At 33.3% G+C, this 14,713-nt stretch overlaps 1 protein-coding gene across 1 annotated transcript; it reads right to left on the bottom strand.

The window, feature by feature from the left end:
- Window positions 1-12,387: 12,387 nt before the first annotated feature.
- On the bottom strand, window positions 12,388-14,406 carry LOC148956201 (uncharacterized). Its single transcript, XM_089089758.1, has 2 exons — window positions 14,291-14,406; window positions 12,388-12,631 (listed from the first exon to the last, which is right to left on the bottom strand). The coding sequence occupies exons 1-2, from the start codon at window positions 14,404-14,406 to the stop codon at window positions 12,388-12,390; spliced, it is 360 nt and encodes a 119-aa protein (XP_088945884.1).
- Between the last annotated feature and the right edge of the window lie 307 nt (window positions 14,407-14,713).

The raw sequence follows: 14,713 nt of genomic DNA, 5'->3' as shown, positions 1-14,713 counted from the left end.
AGACGGTGTTTGGTAAGTTGAAGTTCCCGATGAATCATCGAAACCAGCCAGGACGATTTCTTCGATCACATCTTGTGTTTCTATCTCAACCTAAATTATGTAAAAAATATAAATTATATAATACATTTTGTAAGAGGCTTGCGCCAATATTTTTACATTTAATAATAATTATTATTATTATTATTCAAAAGTTTGATCTACCAAGGGATATTTCAGTATTTCATGAGAGCTATATCAACAAAATTTTCAAACAGTTCATGGTAAAAAACTGTAAGTAAGGAGTGACCTGGCTCAACGCTAACCAGAACTGTAGAAAACGAAATTTTGATACCAATAGATACATCAAAAGAGTCAGATTTTAATGGTGATTAAAAATATATAAGTTTCGTCAACTTTAGTGCTACCTGTAAAAAGTTACGTGCCTGATAAAACTTGACTGATTTTAAGAAAAAGGAGGAAAGACCCCCTAAAAGCTATAGAACATTAAAAAAAATCCCATCATCATATTCAGCGAATCAGAGAACCCTAATAAGGAGGTTTTAAGCTCCTATCTACAAAAATGTGGAATTGTGCATTTTTGCCAGAAGAAAGATCATGGATGCATGTTTATTTGTTTGTATTTCTTTTCCAAGGGGTGATCGTATCGACCCAGTGGTTCTAGAATATCGTGGGAGGGCTCATTCGAACGGAAATTAAAAGTTCTAGGGCCCTTCTTAAGTGACCAAAAAAATGGAGGGCAACTAGGCCCCATTCTCATGCTCATTTTTTTCCCAAAGTCACCCGATCAAAATTTTGAGATAGCCGTTTTGTTCAGCATGGTCAAAAATATGATAACTATGTCTATTAGGATGACTTAATCCCCCGAAGTCCCCGGGGGGAGGGCTTAATGTTATGAAGTTTACCAAATGTTAACATATAGTATTGGTTATTGGGAAGTATACGGACGTTTTCAGAGGGGATTTTTTGTGGTAGTGGGGGGGGGGTGGTTCGGGGGCTATGTGGGAGGATCTTACCATGAAGGAAGAGTTCATGGGAGAAGGGACATTGCTATGACGGGGGTGCTGATTGTCCAAGAATTATTTGAATAAAGATCAGCAATTATAAATAAAAAAACAAGTATTTTAAATGAAAGTAAGGAGAAACATCAAAACTGTAAACGACAGAAAATATTACACATAGGATTGGGGTCATTCACTCGTCAATGCTTTACTCTTTAAGCCAAAGATTAGTTAATTCTTTCATAAGAGCTATTTATTCTAATTAACGGCATTTGTGATTAATGGGTCATTTTTAAAGAATTGGAACAAAATTCGAACTTTAGATTAAAGAGCAAGGTATTAACTAGGGGGCGGCCCTCTAATATACGCATTAAAAATCTAAGAATAAAGAGGTTCGCTACGTAAGTTAATTAGTAAGTTACGTATATTTATTACTAATAAAAACGCTCGTAAATAAAATTAAACAGGTTTCGAAAAAGCCATTTAACCAAATAAAAGTAAAATTAATATTCAATTTTTTTTAATTATTCATGTATGGTGAGCCAAAATCAAAACCTGCATTAATTCAAAAACGTTCAAAAATTGAATTAGAAAAAAACAAGTTTTTTAACTGAAAGTAAGGAACAACGTTAAAACTTAAAAAGAACAGAAATTATTCCTTACATGAAATGGGCGGTCCGCTCCTCAACACCTCACTCGTTACGCGAAAACTTTACTTTCTCACACCTCATTTTTTTTCTAAAATTAAAAACTTTTTCGTAAAGAGCAAGGCGTTGAGGTGGGGACAGCCACTTTCACTTGTTTTTTTAAATTTAATCAATAGAAGGAATATGTTCTTATTGCAAAGCTTTGCTCCATACTCTAAAACTTTTTGGACTCCTTGACTAATAGGAGGGAAGACTCCCCACCATCTTTGAGTAAAAGCATTAGTATGTGTGTGTGGCATGATTGGCTGATGGAACATAAAACTTGCAAACTTTGCTAATTCAATATTTGACTAAATATACTAAAATATTGCCCGGCCAATCAGCAATATGAGATACTTACATTTAGTACTTATGCAAAATTTGACTCTGTCTGTCTATCTGCCATGTGATCTTTGAGAAACCGAAGGCTCTGAAACCACTTCCAAAGCTTCTTGTCTCTTCCTCCCTGAGACCCACTCTTGGACATTTGGGCCTTTTTCTCCCTTTTGGAGCCATCTCGAAGGGATCTCTACTGTTTTTTACAGTGTTCAACTGAAAGAAAACTGGATGAGAATTTGATTTGTATAATCTTTTCATAAAATTTGGTTTTAGAAGACATGAGAACTTTATCAATATCACAGAACTAGGAAAATGTAGTTGATCTCAACTAGGGGTCATTTAATAAAATGATGAAATTAGTTGGGTTATTTTGAACTTTTTGTTGAAGTCTACTAACTTTAATTAAAACAGTTATGAAAACACCATTTTCCCCTCACACTAGTTTAATAGATTCAATCTTCTTTATCATTTTTACATCATCAAATTTATTCTGCAATTGGATGAGGAATCCCTACTATATGTCAGTAGGAAAACTCTGCTTGTAAGCCTTACCCAGTCATTTTCTTTGTGATGTGCTCACTAACTAGATGATGAAAATATTTTATGAGGTAAAATATAATTTACTTTTCAACAAACAAGTGGCCAGTAACACAGATCTGATCAATAGAGAATACTCAGCGTGAATGTAGAAGCCTGGACCCTATGTGCAATTGCAAATTAATACAGGTCTTAGTTTGGATGTCAAGAACAAGAAAAAATAATAAATATATACGAATTAATCCAAGAGATTTTAAAATAGATAGTTTGGTATGGGTACCAAAACAGATTCCCTACTCTTCTTTTATGAGGTGGTTGGGCTGTGTTGTTTAGTATTATATCCTAATTTATTTAAAAAAAAACACAAGCTAATGTGCTCAAGAGGACCTAAAGCTTTTGTTGGCTATGAGATGCTACTTCAATCATTGATACAGGGACAGATTAGGCAACCCTGCAGTATATGGTGTAGAGTTATCACAATACAAAATGGAATTTGATCTAAAAGGTAGCAAATTACTTTATGTTTACTCTCTGGCAACCACTGCATGGTGACATGATGGTGACAGGGAACAATGAAAAATTGATCAATTTGGAACACAGGGCCATAATAAAATAGATAAGAAATAAATATACTGTTCAATTGAAAATTTAATGTTCTATCCAAATACAATAATCAATTACTCTGAATATTCATTCCTCTGATCCTATAAATCAAAATTTTCAAGGACACAAACCTGTAGTAGAGCTGCCCACTGTAAACAAAACCTATTTTTTTACTCAATATTATTCATCAAATTGAGCTGTAAAGTTGCACAGATACTGTCCAGTAGTAGCAGAATATAAACAAATCACTTCTCACTGTATATCCTGGTTCTATTGGCCAGTACACCTGCACCATATGGTACATGGGCAGCTCTATAACAGGTTTACCAAGGAGCCTACACCACAAACGTCAAGTGAGCAAAAAACTAAACTGGAGCTAGGTTTTTTTTTAATTCAAGAATATGTAAAGATAAAGGTGCAGACTAGTTCCCCCTGACAAAAACAACTTATTTTTAACTGTAAATTATTCAGTCCATTGGGCTGTAAAGTTGCATAGATACTTTTCAGTAGAAGCAGAATACAAATGACTCACTTTTACTGTTTATCCTAGTTGTGTTGGAGAGTCTCTGCTTCCTCCCACTAGAGGGGGAACAGTAAAGGTTCAGATTAGCTACCCTTGATAAAAACAACCTATTTCTTACTGTATATTATCCAGTAAAATAGACTGTAAAGCTGCACAGAGACTATCCAGTAGAAGCACAACAAAAAAAGATTTGTAATGGTGCAAAATGGCTACTACTGTAGTGTAGGGTGCAGAGGCGCTACCAAGAGAATCAGGATATACAGCAGGAACTGATGTGTTTAAATTGTGCTTATGGTGGACAATATCAGTGTATTTATTTAGCCTTGTGGCACCTCATAAGGAGACAAGTTAAAAAACAATTCTCTCCTCCCAAAAGGAGAACCTCCCAAAAAGGTTCTCCCCTTGGATAATATAAGAACTAGGATCATTATGCATATTTTAAAGTAAGAATTGTTTTCTTAACATGTCTCCTTATGAGGTGTCACAAGGCTAAACAAATACCAATATTTGAAAACTTTTTCTGTATTGAGGATTTTTAAAGGAAAGACTTGATAAAGGTTCTACCCTTGGATAATATAAGAACTAGGATCATTATACATACTTTAAAGTAAGAATTGTTTTCTTAACATGTCTCCTTATGAGGTGTCACAAGGCTAAACAAATACCCAAATCAGTTCCTATTGTATATCCTGATTCTATTGGTAGAGCCTCTGTACCCTACACTACAGGTATGCCTAATCTGCACCTTTACGAGGGGAAATAATCTGCAATAATTCACCAAAAAGTCTAGCTAGGCTAGACTTATCAAGTAGAATTTTCTATTTTATGTTTTAGACCATCTTCCTCAGCAACTTTTTTCCAAGCTTTAGTCAACAAATGGCGCTTACGGTGGTCAGGATGCTTTTTATCATAGCTAATTGGCTTGCATCTTACTGCTAAGATAAGTTTCTCAGTGAATTCCATCTTTGAAACTTTGAAACTTTGCTGTTTGCGTTTTGCCGGATAAGTTGAATTATTTTAATGCATGCGTCAAGCCGTCATAACGCAGAAATGGGCATTGGGCAACGCATGTACCTTGACGGATCGCTAAAGAAAGCCAAAATTTTAGTCACATAACAAATGTGTGAACCTAGGGTTAGTTGTAATCTAAGATATCTAGAAATTCCTCCCATGATTTTTCCAAGTGACCCCCAAGGAATTTTTGAAAGTTTGGAAAGCAATTTATCCCAAAAATGCTTCCAGAACTTTCTGAAGATTTTAAAACTGTGCCACATATACGAAAAACAAATCACTACCATTTTTTAGATGAAAGACCCCATCAACAAAATCTACAAAATTAAAAATGAATAAAGTTGTTTTCTGTCATGTTTTTTTTATTTTAAAACTTGGCGCCCAAAAGTAAAACTAAAGTTGTTGAACGGAGTATGAGGCTCAGTTCGTCGTTCTAAGAGCGACGGTACTAAGAACAAAGAACGGCATTTCAAAGAACGGCTTATAAGCGAAGAACGGCAAAGAACGGCTGAAATGAACGGCTTTCGCCGTTCATTTCCTAGAACGGCGAAAACGAACGGCTTAATTGTAAAACCAAGGATTTGATTTCCATAGAACGACGAAAACGAACGCTGCTAATATAGCTATGAAGGTCTAATAGTTACAGGAATGACCGTTTTCCTGTCATGTCTTTGGGTTGGATTTTTTTCAACTTTTTCCCTTGTAAACAGATCGGTTTCATGGGAATTTCAAGGCGAAATATTTAAAAGTTAAAATAATGTCAAGAATAAACCATTCAAAGACTCATAATCTTATAGCAATGGTTGAAGGTTACCCGTATTTATTTGACACCAGTCACAAAGAGTATATAAACATAAAGAAAAAGCAGCAGATATGGGAGGAAATATCGCTTTTTCTCAATGAACCAGGTAGGTTTACTCAACATGCTAGGCTATAAGCAAATGGTTATATTCCTGCTGGAAGCACAGACTTATCAGTCATCACAATTTTCTGCCTGATGAAGTTGGATTTGAGTTTTTTTCCAGTTCAGTCTATTGAAAGTAAAAATAGGCTAATTTAAGAATATCAATAGCCTAGCCTAAGTTTTATGATAGGCCTAGCCCTCACCTAGGCTTATTTAATATATCTTTCTTTAAAAATTAAAGTAAATAAGATTTCATGTAAATAGAAGCCATAAAATTCCCATTTTTATACTAAAAGCTAGACAATATTAACAAGTAGGCTATAGTCAGGGCCTAGGGCCCTAACAAGTAGGCCTAGGGTAAAACCAAAGTAGCCTACTTGGGTGGTGCACAAACTCAGGTGTATATTTTAGATAGTCTAGCTTTCATAAGTATAGACAAAATGTTCCTGCTCTTGGATTAGTTGTATATACCTATCAATTTAGACAGTTAGGACTAGGCCTAGGCAAGTTGGGATTGGCTGACCACATTGTCAGAAAATGTTTTTGTTCAAAATTAAAATTAGGGCAAAAGTTAAAACCTATAGCCTTACTTATTTATTAAGTACAGTTATTCAGCTTTACAAGACAGTTATCTTTGATTAAATATATCCAAGATTGAATGTGTCTCTGATCTACATTACTTTGCTCTCAGTTTAAGATTAAATGTCCAAGGTTTGGCAACATTTTTCAAATTTAAGCTCAAACTTTAAATGTATGTCCAAGATAAAGCTCAACTTTTGACTGTTGCTGTATATGGAAAATTCCAAAATGTATAGCCCTTTTGATAAGATATTCAGTAAATTTCTAGGTGATACTGTAATTTAGCTAGGATAAAAGTGAAGACATGATTTGATCCTTGTTTTATGCTCTTTCATAATACAATAATTGCTTCTGTTGCAAATTGTATCTTGATCCCTTAAAGGGGCCCTAAAGGTATTTCATATGAATTATGAAATAGCATAGAAAAAGCATCAAATGATGTTTTCACTTTCATCCTAGCTAAATTCTATGGCCCACTGAACATTTACCTTCAACTTTACCCCCCTAATGTGCAAATATATACCCTGAATTGTTGATGGCAAAGTTTAAAATTGCAAAATTCAGCACTATTTTTATCAAGGGCAATCAAAAAACTTGAAACAGTAGGAAAACGTTTTATATTTGAGTTGCCTAATAAATGAGATTAAAATTTTTATGAATAAGTATATTACTCTTGAACAACTTATTTATAAAATAGCAACAAGTTTTTGACCACTTTTCAATAACTTAACTAGTTTTGATAACTTCTTTGTGGGGTTACAAAAATGATATACCTTTTGGGCTCCTTTAAGGGCTCAAGATGGAATTTGCAACAGAAACAATTATTGTATTATGAAAGAGCATAAAAAAGGCATCAAATGACGTTTTCACTTTCATCCTAGCTAAATTATAGTGCCACCTAGAAATTTACTAGATATTCAAGTTAATCACATATTTATTAAGAAGAACTTAGACAAATTCAATGATGAAATAATCCAATTTCAAAGTCACCTGACAAGAGATTTAACAGTAATTTAATTATTGAAGCTGTGATTAGCTGTTTAACTACTTCATACCTTAGTCTGGGGTATAGTTCTAGTTGAGAAGATTCTTGCTAACTTTTGAAGTAGCTGAGCTAGGTAAATGATACAATCAGTAATGAATACAGAGCCTAAAATATTTATGGGAAAGTTATATCAATCTGACAACTCTCCCTTTCCCTTGTTTCTTGGGCATAGAAGATAGTACAATGACAGGTCCTATAGGACCCATTTCTAAATTTTGAAAAAAAGTGTTATCTTCTTTTGGTTTTTCTGTTTTTTTAGTGGCTTATGTTTTGAAAGTGCAGTTTCTATTTTTTATCATAAAATTAATGTAATTTAAAGGATCTTTAACTCTTGTTCAAAATGGATTTTCACTTTATAAAACCATAAAAATCAGGACTAGGTAAACGTACTGTGCTCAAAACGTTTTTCTTGTGACTTATTTGAGAAGTTCATCGATCTCCCAGTATTCACTTTTATAACAATAAATTTATAAAGCATCATCAAAGATTAGTGCCCTTTACAGGGGGACATGGACGTCAAAATAACTCCCTAGGAAATATCCAAAAGGCTTTGCATTTATACTTGGTAGTTTTACCCACCTTCCTCAACCACTTTCCAATACAGACAAAAGGCTCCTTATCTACAGTTTTACAGAAGAGTTGTGCCATTCAACATCATTTTCAAATACAATGGTTGTTACTGCAAAAATTGTTTTTCCTCTTCCTCTAATTTGGCCAGATATAGCTGTGGTCTAAATACAAAACTTTTGCTGTTCTGTTGGTTTGCATAATTTTGTATTGCTACTTTTTTCTAATCAACAATTTGCTATTAAATGAGACAACAGTGTAACACTGGGACTCTTTTGAAAAAAAAACTTTCAAAATTGTGAACACTACATTAAAAGAACCATAAATATATTACTTATCTCATTCTCAGTAGTGTAATATACCCCCCCCCCCAATGCAGCAAAGTATATTCTTAAAATATTTTACTGTAGCATAACTCATTGTTTCCTGCCATTCGATTAGTGTTTGTTGTAGAAAAATGAAGAAGAGAAGAGTTGCCAGACTAGAACAATTGTATTATATTGGTTTTTAAAAGGTAGAGGTGAATTCTTGATATGATATAGTCAGGCTCAATAACTGCTAAAAGTGCTTCATTTAGAGGAGGCAGTGTTACCATTAGTGGCTAAAATTGGAGCACTACTAAATGCAATGATGTTCAATATAAAAAGCATACAGCACAGTAAATTGTTTATGTTGTTTATCCAAGGTCACAGTATGTTTTTAATTGGTAATATTTTTCCTTGGAAATGGTATTGTCTTGCCTTAGCTATGCCACTTAAATATGGGAACAAAGTATGTTTAAACTTCTTTAAGGATGGGTTTGCATTTACTGTTGACCTGCTTTAAATAGGCTGCAATTTTTTTTAACTTGTTAAAAAATTACATCATAGAGATCTTCTTTATAAACAAATTTATTATTTATTTGTCTCTATAATTTTTTCTATTCATAATGGACCCTAAGTTTTGTCTTGTGCCTTGATATGAGTCTAACACTGTTGTAATCTAATGGTCGTTTGAACATCTTTTTTTTTCACATGAGTTGTCATCTTGAAATTATTTCATTTGCAGTGGGATGGTGTAGAGAAACGTGGGGTTACCTGAGGAGCGAGTTTTTTAAGAAACTATCAGCCAGAAAAGAAAAAAGGAGTGGTGATGGAGGAGGAGACGACATCTACATAAAATGGCCACATTTTAAAGCCCTGCGATTTTTAATCAAGTACCACAAACCCCAACTGTAAGTAATATATTATCTTAAATGAGAACTCTAGCAATAGGTTTGAAATTCTGAAAAGACTGACAAAAGTCAAGAGGTATGGACAACAATCATTGGCAGAAATTAAAACATGTGAAAGGATATAAATGAAAGGCCTATATCTTGTAAGATGGGTCAAACAGCAGTACTGCCCTATTCCCAGTGTTGGTAATACTACTGTTTTATTGAAATTAATCACTTAGAGTTTGTTTTATTATTGTTATTTACTCTTTTTTTCTTTAGTCATTTAACTTTTTCTTTTTTGAATAAGCTTGTAAATTTGGAAAATTAATTTTCACATTCCATAATTTTTGGTTTAATTTGAGATTGCTGTTATTATGTTCTCTCATTTTGTATCATGCAAATAACTAAATCACAAGAGACATGAATTCTATGATATGAGGTTAGAAAACCTTAGAATTTTGAATGATTCTCTAGCCCTTTAGCTAAGTTTGTTTTCTCCAAAACAAAGTTGATGTATAGATTTCTACTTATTTTAATATAAAACCACCCTTAGCCGATGATAGGTGGTAAGAGACTAGCAATGCTGTAGCCACAATTTGTGTTTGAAGAGGGGATTATTATAGAAGTAAATGAGAAATTCTTAATTGCTCCTAGCTGCAATTTAAGGTAATTAAAAAATGCAATAATCGTAGCAACAGAATTATGTTGTTACCCCCCTCCCCCTGCCATTTTCTTTTGGAAAGGATGACATAAATGTTCTGACAAACCAAAGTTATGCTGAAAATTTTCAATTCGCAAAAAAATGGTGAAAATACCATTTTAAAAGTAGTTTTTACACCTGAATGTCACCAAGATATGCATCGTTTCCTATATTTGCAACTTGAATAATTATTTTACAGAAACAAATGCCTTTCAAAGTAACATTTTTCTTCAAATGGTCCAAGAATCTCCTACTATTTCTTCCAATTCATGCATGAGAGTGATGTGGTCAATAGTTATGTCTGGAAAACCCATCTGACTGATTGGTCATTTCTTTTCTTCAATAAACTTTCTTTTATAGGACTTCTGGAAATTTAGAAGAAGAATATGTGATTGACACAGAAGTGTAAAAAGATTTAATAGCTGAAGATAGCAATACTCACACTGACTTCACCACTTTTGCTCAAGGACCATGCACTTCTACAGCTGCTACTGTGCAACCAACTTGTCTGTCTCCAAATTTTCATACAGGACAGATTGACAGTGTTTTCCCAATTGAATCTACAATAATTAGGACACCTACACCTACAAGGACACCTATTACACCTACACCTACACCTACAAGGTCAACCAATAATTCAGGTTTTAAAAGAAAGGGAACTACTGATCAATTGCCCAGGGAAAATGCAATTAAGCTGATGGAAACAGCCAACAGTATGCTAAATAAAATCTTAGAGGGAAAGAACAACAAAGGTAGGGATTCCCACAATGCCAATTTTTGTGAGACCTTGTGCAAAGACCTTGATTCTATACCATTGGTCAAACAAGCAAAACTCAGGGCAGAAATTTCGAGGCTGATTGCACACGCACTAGAAGGCTAACTCTAATGCCAAAAATGTCAATCTGAAAGATAGTTTCAAGAGCTTTTACTTTAGTTTTAGCAGTGCTTATGATTTTTGTAACTTTTCTGACCTCTTGCAGTTTGATGATTTATTTTTTTATGTGACTTATTTTTTGTATAAAAATTTTATACATAACTATTAAAATTTGGTGGTATACTAAAACAGTGATAGAAAGGTAATATTTCATTTGTTTGTATCATCATATTTGTTGTTGACCTACTGAAAATCCAAATAAGCATTCTGACGAGTCATGTGTAGGTTAAATTATATATATATTTGTCATGCGTCTTGTTAAACCAATATGAATAATTTCTAATCAGGATGGTCTGGTAAAAGGGTAAAACTTTCCATACAACAGTTTTAAATTTGCAAAAATTCTTTGAATTGTTTTTTTTTTCACTTGTCAGACTTGTTTAAATACCTCTCTTGTAGTCTTTATTTTTTAATTTAAATTTGTTACTCCATAAAATATTTATATTTTAAAAATAAAAACAAAACGTTTGTTTATGTTAATATTAAAATTCAGAAATTGAATATAGTTTTTTAAGTTTTACCGAAACTCTATCAATCTTTTTTTCAATTGGACATTTCATTAAAACGATCTATATATATGACAACACCTTTCTTAAAATAAAAGTAGATCCAGCAATTGTTTTTACATACCTAAAAAATATGTACATAAAGCACTGCTTTATTTCTTGCTTAATAGTATTTTTATTTTCGTGTGTTGACACAAGACTTACCAAACAGAGTCAAGGATCAAGCCACAAAGCCCAATTTCCTTCAAATAATATTATTAATCTTATCCTATACTAAAGGAACTTATTTGTTTTGACAAAATCTTTAGGAATTGAAACATCTAAAGCAATTACAACTGATATGTTAGAACTTAAAAATTACTTGGGAATGTTTTAACTTAACTTTTTGGTTTACATAAAAACAAGAATATATTTGTCTTATACAGGCTCCTTCAAATTTTCCCCTTAAATTGCTTTTCTGTCTTTCCTTCTTCCTTGAATCTCTCTACATATATTTAATTTTGGAACTGTAAGATACCTTTAATTTTTCATAAGATTAAAACACAGGAAAAACAAGTCTAGAAAAGCCAATTTTCAACAGAAGCCCTCTGCCATGACAACTCGCCATTTCCAACAAAGTAGTCTTTAAATTTGTCTTTTATGGTTATTGCATTTGCTGTTGCATTGTTACTCGAAAGCCTTCCAACACTAGGAAGCGCTGGAGTGTTTCGCCATGTCCCCTGAATTATGCAGCCATTAACCTCACAATCAATAGTTCTTTGACAGACATATCTTCTGCTAAGGTCTGAAGTAATTAAGTAATTGTTCAAAACACAAACAGCTTTCACAATTTCATCAACAGTTGTTATTGAGGATTGTAAACGACCCCTTAAAATTTGGAATCTGGCTGTTAAAATGCCAAAAGCATTCTCCACACTGCGTCTGGCTCTGGATAATCCATGATTGAAAAGTTTTTGTTGATATGAAAGGCCCCCATAGCGTGGAAAAGGCCTCATAAAATTTTCCTTCAGCGGAAACGCTTCATCTCCAACAAACACATGAGGAACTTCAGTGTCAGAATAAGGTCATGCTTTGGGAAGTGGGATAGGCAATCTACCATGATTTAGAGCCTTGCCAAATCCAGATCGAGAAAAAACTGTGCTGTCATTTTCTTTGCCCTTTGCTCCAACATCAATATAGATAAACCGATAGCGGGCATCAGCAACAGCTAGCAAAACTATACTGAAAAACTCATTAAAATTGAAAAAGTCAGACCCACTATTAGGGAGACTGGATTTCACAATGCTTCCCATCTACTGCCCCTATGCAATTAGGAAACTGCCATAGATCCTGAAACTCTTTGGCTATGACCTGAAAATCATCAAGCTCAGGTGGTTTCATGTACAAAGGCTGAAGCTGATTCCAAATTGCCTTGCAGGTTTCTCTGATTATTCCAGAAACTGTTGATCGTCCAACTCTGTAAGCCAAAGAAATGCTTGCCATACTGTCACCACTTGCAAGATACCTAAGAAAAATAAAAGTTTATGTTAAAAGAGCTTCCTAAAAGCTACTGAATAACTAGAATTGCATTTTGAAAAGTAGGGGAGTAAAAGTCCACTTTTAATAAAAGTTTTCAAAGTATTGAGAAAAGTTGAAAAAGTATTTAAGGACAGAGAGAAGGCTAGGTCAAGAAATAAAAAGTTGTGCTCTTTTTTATGCATTTCTAATCGTAAATAACGTAATCTTTCCATGTTTTTTTTTTTTTTATTTTACAATGTTGTTGAAAGCAAATGTGTATTCAGCAAGCTCTTTTATTATTAAGGGACTGTGAAAAATGTTTCCAACCCTTTGGCACTCCTTTAGGGAAAGTTTAATCCATATTTCTAAGGTTACGAAACTTATTTGTAATGGATTTTGATAATCAACTTTAAAATGAATAAAATTTGAATATTTTGAATAAGCATAAATAAAAGATTCTGCACTTGCTCATGTTGTAATGAAAGATTCACATATCTTATTTTTTCTTCTGTAAAGCTTTCATTAAATCTTAGATAGTTTTAAGAAAGAAATTATCAGACTTTAAACTTCTGATGGTTGTCTTTAAACTTATAAATCTTATGTGTTTATTACAATAAAAAGCCAATTCTTTTGATGTACAAACAGTTATCAAAACTCCTTATTAGAAATTTGGCTACTATTAGCAAGAGTTGCTTCTTACTTAAAGTTCATTGCCATAAATTGTTTGATACATACTACAAACTAGCAAGTGTTTCGGAGAACAGATATTGTTTTCCTTACCCTTGTCAAATGTATATAGCAGGTCTTACAGCAGGTCAAATTTATCTCAACAGAGCTAGCCTGATCAATGCCTACAAAAATGAATTCACAATAAAAGACCACAAAACATGTGCCATTTGTGATATTACTTGCATCAACAAAGGAAGTGGTTATGAGAATGCCAGTCTTGTTAAAAAAAAAATACTAGATAAAAAAAATAATCAATGAGCAGATATGGTTTTAAAACTTAAAACAAATAATCACTCTTGAAAGAATAAAAGGTGTTGAATAAAGTTCACAAAACAATAATGTATTGGAAAATTTCTAAAAAAGCCTTGTGATTTTTTTTTTGAATTTTCCACAAACATATATATGCAAATGCATACAGCATAAATTTTCCTGGAAGTTATGTCTTTACATCTGTTTGGTAGCCCTCCCCCTCCTGTGGCTACATCATGGCTTGTAAATAGAAACATTCTAATAGGCTTATTAAGTACCACTGTGTCTTCCAGTAAGGAAACCTAATAACAAACAATTAACATTTATTTATTTGAATCCTCACTTACAATGCAATGAAAAAAACAGGGATATTATCTACTTAGTCTGCAAAATCCAGCAATGCAAGTTCTAAGCTGTCATGACTTCTTGTTCCCTCATTAGGGGTTGGTGTAAAACCTAAAGTTGTGATTCTTTAGTTTGCACCTAAGATATTGAATAAAATTCTAGGTCTCAAACAAGGTGAAGGGGGGAATATACCCAGATTCTCCAATTTTTTTTTTTAGTGTGTTTTGTATTTTTCTTCACCAACATTCAATTGATCAGTGTTCAATTTATCCTAGCATGAAAGTTGCTAAATGACCTAATATCAATGCAAGAGTTAAAAACATGCAAAAAATAAAAAGTATACCTTAGAGTTAATGCCAGGCGTGCTTTAACCTGAATGGCTGGACACATCACAGTATCCTCTTTAGTTTTTTTGTTTTCAATAGAGGAAGCCACATCGTTAATTTGCTCTGAGGTCATACTGTAATTGGCAAAGAAGAGGTCTGGATCTATTTTTTCCATTTTCTGGGTTAAAGCTTCATAAAAACCATGCACATCCCTAAGCTGAAATGTAACAGTTCGTTAGTTCAGATCTAGCCTGGTCAATGCTTACGAAAATGGATTAACAATAAAAGACCGCAAAACATGTCCAGTTTGTGATATTAGTTGCATCAAAATAGGAAGTGGTTATGAGAATACCAGTCTTGTTCTTATTTTACTGGATAAAAGAACCATCAATTAGCAGATATGCCTTAAAAACTTAAAACAAATAATCGCTCTTGAAAGA

The sequence above is a fragment of the Artemia sp. Qi Xiang Cuo genome, chromosome 1 (assembly GCF_049724085.1).
Source record: "Artemia sp. Qi Xiang Cuo chromosome 1, ASM4972408v1, whole genome shotgun sequence".
In the NCBI taxonomy this organism is placed as follows: Eukaryota; Metazoa; Arthropoda; class Branchiopoda; order Anostraca; family Artemiidae; genus Artemia; species Artemia sp. Qi Xiang Cuo.
The sequence above is the reverse complement of the archived record's forward strand: the minus strand, read 5'-3'. Positions and strand labels throughout refer to the sequence as shown.